This window comes from Symphalangus syndactylus, chromosome 24 (assembly GCF_028878055.3).
Source record: "Symphalangus syndactylus isolate Jambi chromosome 24, NHGRI_mSymSyn1-v2.1_pri, whole genome shotgun sequence".
In the NCBI taxonomy this organism is placed as follows: domain Eukaryota; kingdom Metazoa; phylum Chordata; class Mammalia; order Primates; family Hylobatidae; genus Symphalangus; species Symphalangus syndactylus.
In genome coordinates, this window is record NC_072446.2 from 43203532 (window position 1) to 43224301 (window position 20770).

The 20770-nt window shown below is 44.0% G+C and overlaps 1 protein-coding gene across 1 annotated transcript in view; it reads left to right on the forward strand.

Moving 5' to 3' along the window:
- The window catches only part of LOC129474662 (uncharacterized), a 58963-nt gene that overhangs the window by 8277 nt on the left and 29916 nt on the right, over positions 1–20770 (forward strand). The window contains exon 3 of the mRNA XM_055266162.2: positions 10411–11156. Coding sequence (XP_055122137.1) covers positions 10411–10426 — 16 coding nt within the window. The 3' untranslated portion in view covers positions 10427–11156. The remainder of the gene's footprint in view (positions 1–10410; positions 11157–20770) is intronic.

Sequence of the window (20770 nt, forward strand, 5' to 3'; positions counted from 1 at the left end):
AGAAGCGGTTTCAAGGTCTCTCTCTGACCTTCCGCTACCTCCCTGTCTCTCTGATCCTCTTACTTTCCCAAAGCACCAGGAGGAGCTGTCTCTGGAATTTTCTTATCTGCCTAAGAAAGCTTCTTTCCAAGAGAAATGCAATTTCTTAAAACTCCCTATCCCCAGGAATCTCATGAAATAACCAGGAAAGATTAACCACTGGAAAAGAGACTAGATGTAGTCACCATGCTCAGACAGACTTTCATCTATTTTTCTGAGAGCAGCTCCTAGAGATCACCTGGGAAGCTTTATCTGCATAGTAAGACAATCTTTGTTTACAGTGAAGTTCTGCCCCTTACCTTCCCACCGCCTCCCCCAGAGCTCAGAAGAATTTTGTCTCAGGCAGTTGTTCTTTAGGCTCATTCATTTCCCCTAAAAAATCACTTACTACTATACCTCCCATTTCCCCTTCCCCAATGAAGAAGGGCATATAAGGGTTATTGGGTAATCATTCTCCTGCAATTCCCCTGTGTTATTCACATTCAATAATTTATTTTATTATTATTATTATTTTTTGAGAGGCAAGATGTTCTTCTGTTGCCTGGGCTGGAGTGCAGTGACACAATCATAGCTCACTGCAGCCTCAAACTCCTGGGTTCAAGTGATCCTCCTGCCTCTGATTACCAAGTAGCTGGGACTGCAGACACATATCACCATGCCTGGCTAACGTTTTAAAAAATTTTTTTGTAGAGACAGGATCTTGTTTTGTTACCCAGGGTAGTCTCAAACTTCTGGCTTCAAGTGATCCTCCCACCACGGCCTCCCAAAGTGTGGAATTACAGGCATGAGCCACCATGCCTGGCCTCATTAAAGAAGTTTCATATGCCTTTTTATTTTACTAATCTGTCTATTATAGTTCGTTTTCAGCAAACCTTCAGAGGACAGAGGAGAAGATTCCCTTCAGCTGTTACAATTGCACAGTGGCTCTCAAAACTGAGCATACATTCACCTGGAAGGGTTGCTCAAACATAGATTGCCGGGCCCCACCCCCAGAGCTTTTGATCAGGAGGTCTGGGACCAGGCCTGGGATTTGGCACTTCTAACAAGTTCCAGGTGATGTGGGGCTGCTGGTCCAGGGACTACACCTTGGGAAGCACTGGACTCAGTGTTCTAAGATTGCCTAAGCACCAGTAGTTGGAATCCAGCTCCGCCACCCACTACCTGCCCACAGGGAATTTAGGCTGCCTCTCCATGATGCAACTTCTGAGTCTGCAAGGACAGTACCTGCCTCATAAGATTATTATTATTATTATAAGGATTATATGAGTTAATTAAATTAGTAAAGCACACAGGAAGTATTAATTATGATGAATATGCATATAATTGTTTAATCAAGATTTCTTAACAATTGTTCAAAAACATTTTTCAAGTCATTATTCTTCAGCATATTTGCTTTCAAAGGCTGTGGGCTTATCCTTCATAGTGATGTATTTATCTAGTCCACAGTCTTCAACTAAACAGTGCTGCAATGAGCATTCTCATGGATAAATCACAGTGCACCTGTCTGCTTATTTCCTTAGGATATAATGTGCTAAATGTGAAATTGCTGAAGAAAATTACATGAGCATATTTAAAACTTTTGATATGTTTTGCTAAATGGTCTTCCAAAAAACTTATACTGATTTGTAATGCTACCAGCAGCATATGAGGTCATCTTTTCCTTATATTCTTATTAATATCTCATGTTATTGGTTTTTTAAAATTATGCCAATACTTTGTTGGTTAATTTGGATTTCTTTGATGACTACTGAAGTTGGATGTCCCAGCTCCAATATCTCAGGACTTTAAATATTTTTTAAAATCCTTCAAAGCTTGTGTTTACAGAATGTTAACCAGCCCTTTTCTCCTCTAATGAATGAACTCTGTGTCTTGGCGTCTCTCTTGTAGTAGCAGAGGCATCATCTCACAGGTAACAGCTGCTTGATTTAAATCCCACCTGTGCTGCTGGTAACATACCTCCCATTTAATAGATGGGTGTGGACTAGAGGAGGATGAAACATTGAGAGAGCAAACAGAAGGAGAGAAGTTATTTTTTCCACAAAAATTCTCTCAACATCTCCCACAGGTCAGGCCCTCTGCTAAACTTAGAGGATACAAAGACAAGGAAGTCTCAAAGTGCAGGGTGGTGGGGTGGGGGAATACAGAAAAAATAATGTGAAATGTAACAGTGCAAATGAGAACAATGGGGTAGGAATCTCATGAAAGAAATGATGGTATTTTGAAGTCATAGAGGACCTGGGTTCAAATCCTATTTCTTTCAACTCCTAGTTTTGGGCAGTAATATGCAAAGACTATCTATTTTTAGGCTTAAACTAGTTAAAATAACAGGTAAAAATTACCTGGAAACAGGAAATCTTACCTGTTTCCAGGAATCTCACAATTGCAGCCCAAGGGCCAAATATGGCATACAGAAGGTCTTGTTTGGTGCATCCAGTATTTCTGAAAAAAAAAAATTTAGTAGAGGAATTAGGATGGCTTAGATCAATAGTTCTCCATCCTGGTTGCCCAACTGAAACACCTGGAAATATATTGGTTCCTTTAGAAGACATCTGGGCTCATTCACTGACTTCTCCTTCTGGTCAAGGTGGAATAACAGAGAATGGGTTTATCCTCTTAGCTGAAACAAAAAAATCTGGGGAAAATATATGAATCAACAGTTTTCAAGACATTGGACATCAGGCAACACAGAACCGTGATCCCTGAGAGAGAGAAAACCAAAGAGAGCCTAGCAATTGCCTCTGCTTGCTATCTGGAGAATTTTCAGGCCACGGCGCAGGACAGGGAGTCCAGGTAGAGCCCAGGGGTCTTCCTGAGTTGAAGAGATGGAGCTGGGTGGCTACTATGGTTAGAATGTTTTTGTCCCCTGTAAAAATTTATGTTGAGGCTGGATGCAGTGGATCACGCCCTTAATCCCAACACTTTGGGAGGCCAAGGCGGGAGGATTGGTTGAGGCAGGCATTCAAAATAAGCCTGTACAACATAGTGAGACCCCATCTCTACAAAATAAATTTTTTTTAATTAGCCAGGCATGGTGATGCACACCTGTAGTCCCAGCTACTCAGGAGGCTGAGGTGGGAGGAACACTTGAGTCTAGAAGACTAAGGCTGCAATGAGCCGTGATTATACCGCTGCACTCCAGCCTGGTTAACAGAGCAAAACCCTATCTCCAAAAAAAAAAAAAAATTAAATTTATGTTGAAACTTAACCCTTAATGCAATAGTGTTGGGAGATGGGGCCTTTTGGAAGGTGTTTAGTCATGAGGACTCTGCCCTTATGAATGGATTAATGTGGTTATAAAAGGGCTTCATGAAGGGAGTCTATCCTTTTGCCCTTCTGCCTTCTGCCATATAAGGACACAGGATTTCTCCCCTCTGGGGACACAGCACTGAAGGCGTCATCTTGGAAGTAGAGAACAGCTCTCACTAGACACCAACACTGGCTTCTTGATCTTGAACTTCCCAGCCTCTAGGACCATGAGAAATAAATTTCTGTTCTTTATAAACCACCCAGGCTTGGGTATTTTTGATGTAGCAATGCAAATACATTAATCCAGAGGCCAAGGTGTCTGGAGTTCACAGGGCAGAGTATCACTGAGAAGAGAGCTTGTGGGGAGGAGCAGGTACAAGAGCATAGGTGGGCTCTGGCGATCAGCAGAGAGCCCCTCCTGTCTTCTGAGTACTAATGAACACGTGCATGTGTGAAACCTACCTGAGGCCAGCAAAGAACCACCTGATTAGATTACAGGGAACAACCCCAGGTGCCCACACAGGGCTGGGAATAATCTCTGTTCTTAGGAGCCAGAGTGAAAAACCTCACAGGGCTTTAGGCAGATAATTCACAAGGTTGCCTCAGTAGCTGGACAAAATTTGCTCTAAACATTGATATGGTCCCATGTAAAAATGTTTAAAAGCAAAGATTAAACTAATTCCAAGGAACTTGACTGTGTCCCAGAAAAAAAATCAAACATAGTTATAGAAACACGCACAAAAAAACCTAGCACATGATGATGTAAATTCAGTGTCTGGTATCCATTAAAAAAATTGCCAGGCATGCAAAGAAGCAAGGAAATTCAATCCATTAATGAGGAGAAAATTCAATCATTGGAAACTGACCCAGAAATGACACAAATGATAGAACTGATAAATAAAGACATTAAAACCACGATTATAGCTGTATTTCATAGGTTCAGGAAACGAGAGGAAGGACTGAGTATTCTAAATTGTGACATGGAAGACAGCAAAAAGACTCGAATAAAAAAGATTAGTGAACTTAAATATACAGCGAGAGAAACTATCCAAAATGAACCGCAGAGAAGAAAAAGACTGAAAAAAAATGAACAGAGCATCAGCGAAATGTGGGACAACTTCCAGTATAATATATCTACACAACACACAACACATACACACTCAAACATAGATATATATAAAAGCAGATAGATATATTTATAAGCAGATAAATATATACATATGTGTATATATATGAGTGTATATATAGATCAAATATATATATATGAGAGAGCTTGAAGGAGAAATAATGGTTGAAAACTTGCCAAATTTGATGTGAACAAAACTCACAGACCCAAGGAACCCAATGAACCCTAAGCACATTAATTTATCACAGTCTCTACCTTCTACTTCCAACTGATGTTATACCACTTTGCCTTATAAGATTATACTTGAGACTCTCACAATATTTAAAAAATGACACCAAGGGCCATTATAATCAAATTACTCAAAACTAGACATAAATAAAAAATCTTAAAAGCAGCCAGAAAACAAATAACCCAGGTTATATATACACATGAACAAATATAAGGCCGGTATCAGATTTCTCAAAAGAAACAATGCACGTAAGAAGACAGTAGAGTAACATCTTTAAAATGCTGAGAGAAAAATAAAGTCAACCTAGAATTCTACATCCAGCAAACATGTCTTTTTAAAAATGAAAGCCTGGGCAACATGGCAAAACCCCATCTCTACAAAACACACACACACACACACACACAAATTAGCCGGGCATGGTGACACATGCCTGTAGTCCCAACTACTCAGGAGGCTGAGATGGGAGAATCACCTGAGCCTGGGGAGATCAAAGCTGCAGTGAGCCAAGATCACACCACTGCACTCCAGCCTGAGTGACAGAATGAGAACCTGTCTCAAAAAAAAACAAAAAAAAAAACTAAAGATGTTTTCAGGTATCCAAAGGCAGGAAGAATTCATCACCAGCATACCTGTATACAAACAAAGTGTTGATAAGTCCTTTAGGCAAAAAAAAAAAAAAAAAAAAGATACCAGGTGGGAATCTGAATCTACACAAAGGAATGAAGAGCACTGGAAATGACAACTGTGGGCAAATAAAACCCCTTTTCTCTTACTTTAAAAATCACTTTAAAAACAAATTTGACCAAAGCAAAAATAACAACAGTGTACTGTGGAGTTTATAATATATGAAGCAATACTATGTATAACAACAATGACACAAAGGCCAACAGGGGAGAAATGGGAGTATAATGTTGTAAGGTTCTGATTCTATATGTGAAGTAGTATAATAAAATCTGAAAGCAGACTGTGATAAGTTAGATACGTGTATTATAAACTCCAAAACAACTGCTAAAATAATTCAACAAAGAATTATAGCTAATAAGCCAACAAAAGAGATAAAATGGAATCATAAAAAATATTGATCTAAAAAAGAAGCAGAACAAAAAAGAAACAAATAACAAATGGGAGAAACAGAAAATAAATAGCAACATGGTGGATTTAAACACAATCATATCGGTTATTACATTAAATGTAAATGGTCTAAACACCCAAATTAAATAGGCAGAAATTATCAGATTGGAACTTGCCAAGGTCATCTCCTAGACAGACGTGGGGGTGGGCAACCCTGTCAGCTGTGCTCTAGCATCTCATTTTGTTGCCTCTTAGACATGTGGTCCCTTCTCTGTGGGCCAAAATGGAAGTCAGGACGCTTTGTGCCAGGAGTAGAGAGTGGGGACTTCCCAGCATGTGCTATGGTAATGTCAATGCAGAGCACTGAGTTAACATCAGAAAGCAGCTGCTAGCACCTCTGAATGAGTCTTCATCCACCACCACCTTCTCCCCGAGATCACTGGCTCTGATTCCAGAGTTCACCTGACTACCGTAATCCTAGCAACTGGGTAACCTCTGGGCAGCCCATCCCACCCTCAGGACAGTGATCTCTCAGCCAACATTAGAGACAGAATCACATTTGAAGACAAATGCTTGGAAACCACCCCTAAATGCCAAGCAACCAGATTGTTTTCCCCACTTGATGTCATGTGAGACTTTGTCCAATGTCTGCAGAGCTTCTCCCATAGCAGGATAAGCGGCCAGGCTGGACACACAATCTCAGAGGGCCCAGGAAGCGTTATTGGTCTAGTTTAAACCCAGACATCCATAGAGATATTTTGTTCATTCATTCATTTGTCCATAGAATGCTTATTGAGTGAGTACTTTCTGTGTGTCAGGCACTGTTTTAGACACTGAGAAAGCAGTGAAGACTGTGAAAAGGCATGTGTCTCCCAGGGGCTTGCGGTCTAGTGAAGGGAGACAGACAGATGTGCAATGAAGTATGATGACTGGTAAAATAGCAATCCTGACAAGGTCTGATGGATGCACCCAACCAGGTTTTGAAGGATGAGCAAGAGTCTTCTGGGAGGACAAGACAGGGAAGGCCACCACAGGCAAAGGTCCAACAGTTACAAGGTGGCAAAGGTGAGTAGAAGTGAGATGTGTTGGGAATGTCTGGGGCTCTGGTCTGCATGGATGGTACATGTGAGAAGGTAAGAGCCAGGCAAGCCGGGAGAAATGGCATGTGCCGTATGATAAAGAATCTGAATGCCTGGCCAGGGAGTTTGGACTTGACCCCCTGGCCTGGAACAAGGTGTCCTTAAAGGATTTTATGCAGGTGGATGTCATGAGGATATCGGAGCTTCAGAGAGGCTACTCTGGAGGCAGAGGAATGGGCATGTGGGGTCTAGGGGAAGCCGCTAGAGGCAGAGAGGTGAGAGACAGGGCTGGTAGGGAGAGGCTGGCATAATGGGGGTCAGAGTTAGGAAAATATCTGTCTGGCTGACAAGGAGGAGGTGATGAAGAAGTGAAAGAGGCAGGGCCTGGAGACCTATCAGACATGGGGGAGGCGTGGAAGCTGGGGAGGGCTGTACTGGAGCTGATCTAGATGTTTCTGTGGGGGTATCACAGCCCAGGGCATCACCACAGACAAAGGGGAGGGCTGGGGGGTTGGGCAGTGTTCTCTTCACTGCTGGCTCTGACACTGATGAGGAGAGGTGAGCCCTATTACCAACGACACTATGGGTAGCCTGGATTTCTTGCAATCCTATGGGACTGCCCTCTCAAGCTAATGGAGGAGGCCAGAGGGGGACTGGGGTAGATAGAACACCAAATGTGGCCATCCTCACAACACATAAAGCTATGCCTAGGAGAGTATTGGGTGTGATCTCTCCACTGCCTCCCTGCCCTTCCTAAGATCCAGCCACACTTGCCTGTCCTCAATCACGCTGTGCCCACTCTGCCTCCAAGCATGTATATATGCGATTCCCTCTGCCTGAAACTCCTACTGCCTCCATCCTGCTCAACGTGGCTAACTTTTCCTTTAGGACTCAGCCTGGATTTCCCAGCCCTCGGGTGACTTAGGGTTCCTCTGTGCCACCCTCCTCTAGCTTCTTGTTACATTTCTAATCACAGTGATATGGTGCCTTTTCTTCTGTCACTCACCACTAATAGATGGTAAGTGCCTTGGAGGTTGAAATGGGTTGTATTATTTCTTAATTTTCAGGGTCAGCATGACGCCTGAAAGAATGGACAGGCAATGTAGGAGTGGATAGAGGGAAGAAAGGAGGGACTAATGGAGGAGTGACTGGAGGAACCATAGACAAAGAAAGAAAGAAAGAAAGAAAGAAAGAAAGAAAGAAAGAAAGAAAGAAAGAAAGAAAGAAAGAAGGAAGGAAGGAAGGGAGGGAGAAAAGAAGGAGGGAGGGAGAAATGGAAGGAAAGAAAGAAGACAGGGAGATACGGGTGTACAGGGGAGTGGATGGATTTATGAGGGATTGATAGATATATAGGAGGAAGGAAGGATGGATGGATGGAGAGATTTACAGACACATGAGAGTATGAATTAGTGAAGGAATGAGTAAATGATTGATGGAGTAGGAGAATGAGCAAATAATGAGCAGGTGAATAAATAAATAAATGATCAAAAGAATGAATGAGCAAGTGAATCAATGTTTGAGTGGATGGATGAATAAGTAAATAAAAACATAAGTGACTGAGAGAATGGATGAATAAATAAGTCAGTAAACTCTTTGCATAAAATAAAATAAAAAATAAATGGATTGGTGAATGAGCTGATAAACAAAAGTAGTTAGTAAAGAAATATCATTGGTTATCTGAGCCTCCCCACCCAGCAATATTTGTAGCCCTAATTTCTTCAGCCAGTTGTGGACGTGACTGTATCCGCAGTGCTTATAACTGTATCTGGTGCATAGTAGGTATTCAGTAAACATTTGATGAATAAATCAATGGATGAATGAGTGTCGGTAGACTCATAGACCCAGTGCTGTGGCAAACACTGAGGTTGATATTAGAAGCCTGGTTTCTAATCCTAGCCCTTTGCTTTTCAATGATGTCACTTTGAGCTCAGCCCCTTTCTTCTCTGAGCCTGTTTCTCTATCTGTAAAATGGAAAAATTGCCTTTATTTGTCAAGGCTAAGGTAAAGATGTAATTGTTACCAGAAAGGGGTCCTGATCCAGACCTCAAAAGGGGGTTCTTGGACCTCACACAGGAAAGAATTCAGAGGAAGTTCATAAAGTGGAAGTGAGTTTATTAGGAAAGTAAATCACACACAGAGCAGTGGTGTGGATTGCTCAACTGAGTATACTTACAGTTTTTTCTTGATTACATGCTAAACAAGGGGTGGATTATTCATGAGTGCTCCAGGAAAGGGGTGCGCAATTTCCAGAACTGAGGGTTCCTTCCCGCTTTAGACCATATATGGTAACTTCCTGACGTTACCATGACATTTGTAAATTGTCACGGGCGCTGGTGGGAGTGTCTTTTAGCATGTTAATGCATTATAATTAGCATATAATGAGCAGTGAGGATGACCAGAGGTCACTTTCATCACCATCTTGGTTTTAGTAGGTTTTGGCTCGTTTTTTTTTTTTTTTAATCACATCCTGTTTTATCAGCAGGGTCTTTGTGACCTGTATCTTGTGATACTAGTCCTGCCAACCTCCTATCTCATCCTGTGACTAAGATTGACCTCCTGGGAATGCAGCCCAGTAGGTCTCAGCCTTATTTTACCCAGCCCCTATTCAAGATGGAGTCACTCCTGTTTCAATGTCTCTGACACAATAATAAGAGCCACATGGCAAAAATGAGGGCTCAACAAGTATTCATTCACTCCAGTCCCCCCATTCTTTTTGTACTACCTGAAATCCCTCCCGGGTTTTTTTAAAATTATAAAGCCCATTCTATGTCTCTTCTCTCACGGAGGCACACTTTCTCATTTGCACATCTGAGCGGCTGAATTTCACCCATGGCACATCCCAGGGCTTGGTCAAAGGAGACAAAGACTCTCTCCTTTGACACAAACTAGTCCGTCTCCTCTGAGTCCTTCACTTGACTAGGCGGCCTCTCTGTCCTTGTAGACTCCAGCTGGAGCAAGAATCCTGCTAAATCAGTTTAGCAAAAATCCCCACTCTTGGTATCCGACCACTGTGGATATCTGATCAGCTTGGCCTGCCTTCAGCAATAATCCTATCACGTTAGTTTAGTCAGAAAATCCCTGAGGTTTCCTCTTAGTAATTTTCCATCCATGGACCCCCGCCCTGCTCCTTGGTTATAAATTCTCACTTGTCCCTGTTGGAGTCAGAACTGAGTCCCATCTCTCTGCCCACTATGAGACCCTATTGCAGCGATCCCTTTACCTATCGCCAGGGGACCTTGAATTGGCCTCACCACCTTCAGCGAGTGCCACGAATAACGTTTTCTTTAAGAGTTCTAGGCTCATGAAAAGCTCTTCCTCTCAGACGTTCCAACCTTAGTTGAGCGCTCTCAACATTTATAGTTTACTATTTTTGCTTTTATCATCATTATCATTATTGGAAATTTCCCCCAGAGCTTCAGGCAGAGCTAGGTAGACAAAACACTTCGGGCCTGTTTTTATCTTCGTTTTTAATTTTAAATGGAGAAAACATGGGATGGGTGGAGGAAGCAAAAGTGCTTTCTAGTCGAGTGAGGTTTAAATTTCTGAACGCCACTATCCAAGCTCACTCTCCACTGGTTCCGATGAGAGCTGAGGCAAACCGTATTTCCCTTTCTTTGCAGTGAGGAAATTGCCTAGTCATTTGCAGGCTAAGAGGAAAGACCGCGCTGCAGAACAACTTATTTTAATAGGAAGCACCAACACTTCTCATCTTAATGCTAACGACCGCCCGTTGGTATTAGATGATCCCCTGAGCGCCTTTCCTTTTGTCTCCTTGAGTTTGAACCGTTAAGACCACCTGGACGGTGGGGAAATCCTCCCTCAACGCGCATTGCTCATCTCGCCACGAGGGGGCGCTCCCAGATCAGAGACATGCGGCTGCCGCCCACCCGCCTCGCGGCCGCCACCTCCTGTGCATGCATCATCTTCGCGCACCTGCCCAGAGGGCGGGGCCCGGGGTCTCCTGCCCCATTAAGACTCCCTGAAGTCCAGATGCAGCCCTGAAGGCTAGAGCAAGGTCACTATCGAGGAACAAGATGTGGAGAAGGCACATAGACGTCCCGGGATCTCTGTGAAAACTCTGGACCTCTGGGAAGTCAATGGGGACCGCACTGAGGGCCTACTGTGTGCCAGGGCTTTATGTAACCCAAGTTATTCACTCCACAAATACTGAGGGCCTGCAGAGGTGGCTGTCCAAGAAGGGAAGGAAGCTGAGGGTGAAGGAGGGAGGCTGACTCTCAGACCAGTTTCCCTGGCAGCCAGCAGAGCGTTCCACAGCATGTTGCCAAGCAAGAAAGTGGTCTCAGCTGTGCACTAGCTTCAGCCTGCTCCTAAGGGAGCTCTGGAGTGGGAGCTGCACTACCACGAGGTGAGAGACTGGTCTTTTGCACCCTTAGATCTGGAGTGGGGAGGGATATGACAGCCAGAATCAGGGGCCTAGATGTGGCTCCCGTAGCATCCACCCCAAATGTCAGCAATGATTGTTTTCAGATTGTGGTTACGTTGAGGATCCGTCCCTTAGGCAGAGAGCATGGAGGTAGCTCTCAGAGACACCCTCTCTTCCAGGGCTCCCCAGGGCTCCTCAGTGTCAGCCCCAACTCTTTCATGACAGTGTGCTAGGACTTCCTTCTCCAAAAGAAAATCTCCAGTGAAGATCAATGTGTAACCTTGGGAGGCTGAGATGAGAGAGATCATGAGATGATATGGTGGGGATCCTTTAGGAGTTGCCAAGGCCTGCTGGTGCTCTCTGCATACGCACCTGTGCCCAAACTGCACCAAGCTCATTCTCGACGCTTTTCCTCTTTCTCTCTCTCAATCCAGTCAGGTGCCTTGTCCTGGCGATTCCATACCCTAATGTTCCCTACCATGGTAACTGGCAGTTACCATGTAGTTAGCAGACAAGCAAGGACTTTGGGGGTTACCCCAAAACCCCAACTTAGCTCTTGAGTGAATTCGGGAATGTCAGTGTGGAAGGGATTTTTTGGATGCAGAAAAGGTTTCTTGCAAGTACTTGTTGCTTAATATTCAATGTAATATAGTAGCTTAAAAAAAAACCCTAGTCATTCTTAAGCCTTTAAGTTCAATTTACAAAACTTATTATTCGATTTCCATGCAGTCAGTTTCGAGGGGCTTTTGATTAATGGTCAATCGACTCATACTCAGTTAAATGATCCATACCATTTGCAAACTTGGTTAATTAAATTATCTTCAACATTTTACACAGGGCTTACTAATTTAACATATTCAATTTCCTTTTTTAAACACTTTCATTGCCTGACCTGACAAGCAAAACTTTCCAAAGTACTTAAACCACTTTGGAAAATCTAATTTAAAAACTTATACAACAGTGAATCTCAAGATCTCTTATACATTCTGGAGTCATTTATAAATTTAGTATAAAAAGATTCGTGTGCTTCTCAACGGAAAAATCACAAGTCTAAACTCAATTACGTATTTTAAATAGGAGTCACAAGGCTAATTTGTTCATACTCTAATATGCAAAAAAAAAACCTCTTCAATGTTATGAATACTTTAAATACCAACTACACCATAATATGGGTTTGACTTCTAAACCTTTGTGGAGTTAAAAGATATCTGCCCAGTGATGGAAAAGTTCTCCATTTTAAGGTAATTGGGGTGACGTCTTTCAGTACATTGTACTATCTCAGGGGCAAAGGTTTCATATTGTGGCAGAAACTGCTGGATCCCCAATATCCGTGCTCCCCTGCCTCCTTAGAAATAGAACCTCAGACTCTAAATGGGCCAATTGGCCACCTAGAATAAAGATGGCATTTCCTAGCCTCCTTGCATCTAAGTGTGGCCATGTGACTCAGATCTGGGCAGTGAGATAAGCAGAAATGTTATGTAGCAACTTCCAGAAAGGACAGCTGGCACTTATGTCCCTTCCCCCTCTTTTTTATTCGTTCCTCCATCTTGCCACCTGGACCATAGATGTTGATATAGTTTGGATATTTGTCCCTGTCCACATTTCATGTTGAGTTGTAATCCCCAATGTTGGAGGTGGGGCCTGGTGGGAGGTGTTTGGATCATAAGGGTGGATCCCTCATGTGTGTCTTGGGCCATCCCCTTGGTGGTGAGCGAGCTCTCATTCTGAGTTCACAGGAGATCTGGTCGTTGAAAAGTGTGTGTGGCACCTCCCTCGACCCCAGTCTCTCTCTCTCTCTTGCTCCTGTTTTCACTATGTGATGTGCCTGCTCCTCCTTCACATTCCACCATGATTGTAAGCTTCCCAAGGCCTCCCTAGAAGCCGAGCAGATGCCAGCACTATGCTTCCTGTACGGCCCGCAGAACCATAAGCCAATTAAACTGCTTTCTTTATAAATTACCCAGTATCAGGTATTTCTTTGTAGCAATGCAAGAACAGCCTAACGCAGGTGGAATGGTTGGATTCCAGTCACTGTCTTGGACCTGGAGGTCCAGGGTCCCCCTTTAGGGCTGGTGGTGTGATGGGCTGTAGAAGCATCTTGGGATTCTGACAACTTCATGAACAGAACATCCACTTCAACCTGTGAGAGATTGTTTGGGAAGATCCCTCCCATCCCAGTGCTTCTTGGCAATGTGACTTTGCCCTCTTCCCATCAAGAGATGAAGTCTGTTTCCCTCCCTTGAATTGGATGTGTCCCTGAATCAACCCAGCACTGTGCTCCCACCTGCGTGTGGCAAAATTGGCATTGGGTGACTTTTGGGGCCTGACACTCCCATGTGAGAAAGCCAGCCTAGTGTCCCAGAAGATGAGGGTCTCCAGCCAGGAGCACCAGCTGCCCTTCTGCCCAGGCCACCTTCCAGTTGCCTGCAGTTTCAGGAGGGAGCCCGGGAGAAACCCACAGGGGAAGTTCACCAATGTGCAAAATATGAAGTGTAAATTGTTGTTTTCAGCCACTAAGTTTTAGAGTGGTTTGTTGATGCAGTGAAAGCTAAATAAAATCCAGCCCTGGGCTGCCCACCTCTGACTTTTTTGTGAGAAAGAAACTTTGATCTTGTTTAAGGCGTGATGGTTTTGGGTCTTGGGTGAACGGAATCCTGATGCACACATGCACCTCTGGACCAGAGATTTTTGCTTTGATGTGATACCTCAGTGGCCAGGGCGATTCTCTCTTGCTGCTGATGGATGTGCTGAGCCCTTTTTTTTTAATCGGTTGCTATGACAACAAGGGACTCCATTTCCTCTAAAGAGGTTGGTATCTTGTGGGCAATTAGATTCTGGCCATACCGTTACCTAATTCTTCTGTCTGATCGGAGACCAGAGTTCCCTCCACCTCCCCCCACCCGCCCCCACCGACACTCCCGCCCTTGCCCTCCTCCTGCCCAGGAGGTCAAAGCTGGCTTCCTTTGCTAATCTCCTTATTGCTTAATTGAATTCTGAAGCTGTTTCTTGCCCTTCCTATCTGCTCAGGCTGCAACTCAGATAGATACTCAGAGGCTTCCTTTTGGATTCTGCATCTCTCCCTTTCTGGGCTCTGAGCTGTAACATCCCTTAAGTCAAGTTAGATACAGAATGAGAGCCTTCTTCTGCTCCAGGCCTCTGTTTTCTTATCTACAAGATGGAGACAGTTTACCAACCTAACAGGGTTGTTGGGAGGTCTCTGAGACTCTGTCTACGAACACCTTGCAGTTCTCAGCCCCCTCACTCCTGCAAAGGCCCCAAATGGCTTCCTGGAACATTGGCAACAAAATCTTAGATGCTCACTGTGGCCTTAGGGCCTGCTCGGCTCTCACCTCCTACAGTCCTCACCAGGCTCTGACCTTCTGAGGGTACTTGGGCCAGCAGGGCTCCCACCTCTGGGCCCTTGCTCTTGCTCTTCTCTCTGCCTGGGGTGCCCTCCCCTCAGCTCTTTCATGGCAGCTCCTTCCCCATTCTTCAGGTCTTTCTATTCTATTCTATTCTATTCTATTCTATTCTATTCTATTCTATTTATTTTGAGACAGAGTCTTGCTCTGTCACCCAGGCTGGAGTGCAGTGGCGCGATCTCGGCTTGCTGCAACCTCTGCCTCCTGGGTTCAAACAGTTCTTCTGCCTCAGCCTCCCAAGTAGCTGGGAGCCTGCTACCACTACGCCCAGCTAATTTTTTGTACTTTTAGTAGAGATGGGGTTTCACCGTGTTAGCCAGGATGGTCTTGATCTCCTGACCTCGTGATCCGCCCACATCGGCTTCCCAAAGTGTTGAGATGACAGGCGTGAGCCACCGCACGCGGCTAGGTCTTATTTTAAATATCATCTCCCCAGAGTTTTCCCTGACTATATCATCAGAAGAGCAGCCAATCCCATCAAAAGTAATAAAAGCAACACAATGAAATTATAACTTTAATAAATAGTTCTTAGCTGAAAACTTATGTCCACACAAAAACCCGCACATGAATGTTTATAGCAGCATTCTTCATAATTGCCCAAACTTGGAAGCAACCAAGATGTCCTTCAGTAGGTGAATGGATGAACTGTGCAACGTCCCTCAACAGAATATTATTCAGTGCTAAAAAGAAATGAGCTATCAAGCCACAAAAAGACATGGAGGAACTTAAATGCATATTGCTAAGTGAAAGAAGCCAATCTGAAAATGCTGCACACTGCGTGACTCCAACTATAAGACATCGTGGAAAAGGCAAAACTATGACAGTACAAAGATCAGTGTTTTCCAAGGGTTTGAGAAGGAGGGATGAATAGGCAAAACATACAGGAATTTTAGGACAGTGGGACTTCTATTTATATATTATATTACATATTATATATAAAAGCATATTTATATATTATATATTAGTGGGACTAGTATTTTAATATTATTCTCTGTGTTACTGTAATGGTAGATACATGTCATTACGGGTTTTTCTCAAAACCCATAGAATATACGGTACAAAGAGTGAACTCCAGTAACAGTGCATCAATATTGACTCATCAATTGTAACAAATGTTTCACACTAATGCAAGATGTTAATAACAAGGAAAACTGCAGGTGTAGGGGGGAGGTGAAGAGATGTATGGGGTTTCGCTGAACTTTCGTTGGAGTTTTCTGTAAACACAAAACTAAAAAATGGGCCGGGTGCAGCGGCTCACGCCTGTGAGCACTTTGGGAGGCTGAGGCGGGTGGATCACCTGAAGTCAGGAGTTCAAGACCAGCCTGGCCAACATGGTGAAACCCCATCTCTACTAAAAATACAAAATTAGCCGGGCACAGTGGCTTGCGCCTATAATCCCAACTACTTGGGAGGCTGAGGTAGAAGAATTGCTTGAACCTAGGAGGAGGTTGCAGTGAGCCAAGATCACACCACTGCACTCTAGACTGAGTGACAGAGATTCATTCTCAAAAAAAAAAAAATAAAGTCTTTTATTTTATTTTATTTTATTTTATTTTTTTGAGACAGAGTCTCACTCTTGTCACCCAGGCTGGAGTGCAGGGGCACGATCTCGGCTCACTCTAACCTCCACCTCTTGGATTCAAGCAATTCTCCTGCCTCAGCCTCCCAAGTAGCCGGGATTACAGGTGCCCACCACCACACCCGGGTAAATTTTTGTACTTTTAGTAGAGATGGGGTTTCACCATGTTGGCCAGGCTGATTTCGAACACCTGACCTCAAGTGATCTGCCCACCTCAGCCTCCCAAAGTGCTGGGATTACAGGCGTGAGCCACTGCACCTGGGCTATTAATTTTTTTAAAAAAAATTAAAGCTCTTACAGCCCTTAATGTATATACACTTACAGTGGGGTTTTCTTTGCTTATTCCTGTCTCATCTCCTAGAGAGTGACTCGATGCATCAATTGATAGCCCAGGGCTTGGTGCCTGGGCAGCTTTTGTTATGTGGTAAAGGGGTATAACTGTGCCACTCTTATGCTTAAAATGCAGGAGTAAATTCCAAGCTCATTACCGTGCTGCATAAAGGCTGTCCTGATCTGAGGCTACCTTAGCTGTTAACACATACAACTCCCTCGGGTGATGTCGGGTCCAGACCTGTCACCTGGGATCCCAGAGGGAGGAAGTTTTCAATGCTCTTTAAAGCCTTCCAATTCTGCTAAAGAGAAAGGCTCCATCTGAGACTAGTAAGTCTTTAACACCCCTCTAATGCTTGCAAAGCTTCCTTTTGTCCTGTGCCTACCAGACTTTGGCTTAGAGCTTGTTCCTCATGGTATTGTTCCTTGAATTGTTGCTTGAATTCATTGTTATGCCACTTCTATTAATGGAATATAATACTGGTTTTCCATTCATGGTAATAACATTAAGCTTCCTTCTTAAATCAGCTCATTCATGGTTTTAAAAAGGTAAGTCGAATTAAAGAAAAATGTTAAAAGATAGTGTCGGCTGTGACAGATTGCATGTGGATGTCTGAAGTTTAAGAAACATGATAAGAATTCTAAGAGTTTTTGGAGCAATGACGTGATGATTTGGTTTTCAAGCTGAAATATATTTATCACAGGGTTATTTATGATGCGATAATAATAATAATAATAACAATGAAAGCGACTCAAATGTTTATCCCATAGGAAGGGTGACCATATAATTCTTCATCCAGAACTCTTCCAAAAGGGAATGAGGTGCTATTAATGATGACACCAGAGGAAAGGCACAACCTTGGAACATTCTAGGCAAACCATCATGTTCATTAGGAAATGCTGAAGTAAACTATGGTACATCCAGTTTGTAAACTATTGTGATTATGCAGATTTATAATTGACACTTATAATGAATGCATAAAAATGCTTAAGACATTATAATGTTAAACAAGAAAGACAGATCATCCAGTGTGCGGAGACACACCGAGGAACCACCCTGGGAGAATATATGTTAAAAATATTAATCATAGCTAACTCTGAGAGGTGAGATCAAGGGTGATATTTGTTTTCTTTGTTGGAGATGTATGTATAAATATGTATACCTCAGCTTGTTCTAGAAAACTCTTATTCGACACACCTGACCATGCCACTTCTCTTGAACTTCTCCACATCCTTCTTTTGTTCCTGAGACAAAGTCCACACATCATGACCACGGCCTAGAGGTCTTGTGTGATCAAGCTCCCTGCTGTGTCTCTGCCCAGCCACCAAAGCCCTCCCTGCACTCACCCCTACTCACACCAGCTCTGTCCTGCCCCTCCGCAGGTCTCAGTCACCTCCTCAGGAATCCTCAGCCCTTGCCAGGCCAGGTCTCTGCTCCTGACACCTGCATCAACCTTTGCTGTTCAGTCTTCCCAAAGTAACTCTTTTTATTTTCCATGGTTATTTGCTCTGCGAGGTCTTTCCTGCTGAACCGCAAACTCCTTGAGCACAGAGGTCATGCGCTCATCTCCAATTTATCCCCATTAATGCGTTAATCCTCACTGTGCCTTGGCCCAGGCAGGGGATCCGTAAATGATCTTATCTGAACCTCTGACTGTTGATCAATTTCATGGGAACCTTCTTGATGCATTTCTGGGTTTTACCAATGTTCCTAAATGGACAAGAGATACTGTTGCAATCTGTAAAATCAGTGAGGACCTTGAATAGCAACATTCCCCAGTGGATTAAAATATAATTCAATTTGCCAAACTTTGATTTATACATTTTCCAATGATCTGTGTTTTATGTAAAGAAAGCCCCAATTCAGAGATTTTTCTCCCCAAAAGCTCAAACTATGAGGCTACATTTTTCAAGGCTGAGACGGGAGTGGGGAGAGGAGGGCTCCAGGCTGGCTTCTGCAGACTAGTTTCTTAAATGCCATCCACCACTACCACTGGCAGTGTCTGAGAGTCCTGATGCCTGTGGCTGTGTATTAAGGAGAGAACACTGTGACTGGGGCTTTGATCTCAAGAAAGAAAACTCCCATGTCACTCCTGGTACCTCCATCTCTCATATTCACTTTGGAGAGTGCCATTCGCTGACAGGGACGCAGAATGTTCCCTCATGCTCCCTGCAGCCTGCTATTTATACAACGGCCAGCACAGTCCCTTTAAATCTGGGTCAGATCATGCCCCTCCTGTGCTGAAAATCCTCCAGTGGCTCCCATCTTGCCATGGGTCAAAAGTCAACATCCATGGCCCATAAGTGAGGCATCAATACTATATATTATCCAAACCAGGATACTTTGAGAGTAAAAGCAGCTCCACAGTCACACGGGGTGACAGTGTAAACCGGGACGGTGCATGGTGCGGGACGCCGTCCACCATCTGGTCTCTTCCACTTCTGCACCCTGATTCCTACCCTCTGCTCTTACTTGTTGCCTTAGCTCCTTACTCTTCTGTACACAAACAGCCACAAATCCTTCTCGAGGCCTTTGCATTTGCTGTTCCCTCTTCCTGGGAGGCTATTTCCCTCACTCCCTCGCCCAGACACCCACAGGCTTACCTGCTGCACATCTCTGGTCAAATGTCACCTGCCAGAGAGCATTTGTGCCCTCTCTGAGTGACAGCCCCCCTGCCCCTGTCACTTGCATCCCTCACCCTGTATTTTCCTTCACAGCACTAGCAAGCACCTGCAACCTAGAGACCCTTGTTCATTTGTAGGCGACTGGTCTCCCTTGTTAGAAAGTGAGCCCCAGGAAGTACCAACTTTGCTTAATCACTGCTGAATCTCCTGCCGCTAGCCCAGCACAGGGCACACAACAGCGGCTTAGTAAATGTTCATCAAAGATTGGAGGCATATGGGAGGGGAGGGCATTAACCCTGACTACGCAACAACTTTGGGTCAGACACTGTCCCTGTGTCTTATCGCATGACCTCTCTCTATTCATCAGGGCAGAAACCATCACCCCCATTTTGGGATGAGGCAACTGAGGCCTTGTTGATTAGTTGACTGACAGGTACAGAGCAGGTGTTATGTGTCAGCTCCTGAAAGGACAAAAGACATTACCATATTTCACCATCATTTTCTCTACCAAAGAGAAAACTCTTTGGGGGAGGCCACAGCCCACCTGCAGTGACTGGTTAGCAGAGCTGGGACCATCCTCACACTCCCATGTGAGACTCTCACTCCAGTGCTCCTTCTTCAAGTCCAGACAGAGCATGGATCTTACCAATAACCAGAAAGCCCTTTCTGATTTCCCAAACCTGAGGACAGGCCTGTAAGGAGCTCACCAGGTGTAACTGGGATTTAAGAGTGAGACAGATGCACATTTTCAGAAGGCACACTTCATGTCAAAGGTGATGAAGGATGAGGGCATCCCTGGGAACAAAGAATAATGGGGCTTGGTGTGAGTTAGACAGAGACAAGGCAAATCATGGGGGAATGCAACATAGATGCAGATTTACATATTAGAGGGCTGATTATAAATCTTTGTTATAAATCTGCATAGCTAATGGGAGGCGACATGGAGCCAGCACATGAATCAAGAATGCCGAGATGACATCTATTAGGGAACCATTGTTCCTGACACTGTCGTGGGGATTTTTGTTGTTTTCACTTTGGGGCCTTTAATTAACAGACAAGCCCCATGGCTGGGCTCATTTGTGTGAAGGGCTTGGAGCTGGGGGTGGGGGTGGGGTGATCCAAATCTGAGGGATCATAATGATTGTCGTGATCATTATGACAAGACTTTCCTCGCTAGTGATGATGTACGGCGTTGTCGTGGAAACCGTGTGCTTATTAGTAACGTGCTCTTTTAAGGTTACCGGGATGTTGGAATCCCTTAACCAATGCCTGCTCTGTGATCACTGCACAGTGGCCTTTGTAGCATGGACAAAGAACCAGTAATCCACAAGGCCTGCAATGTTTTTATTCCAATTCTAACTCTGGCTTGCTCCACATCCCCCACAAACAGCCTATTAAAATGATCTCCTTGAGCCCTCTGGGTGCTGGAAATGTTCTATAGTGTGATCTGAGTGGTGACCACACAGTTGTATGCAAATGTGAGGCTCCATTGAGTGCCACATTTAAGCACACTTTTATAGCACATATGTTACAGCTCTATTTAAAAAATTAATTTCACCCTTTTCTTACCACCAGCATAATGTTGTCCCTTCAACAGGTGTGTGCCTCACTCAGGTGACATCAGAGATACCATAATCAGA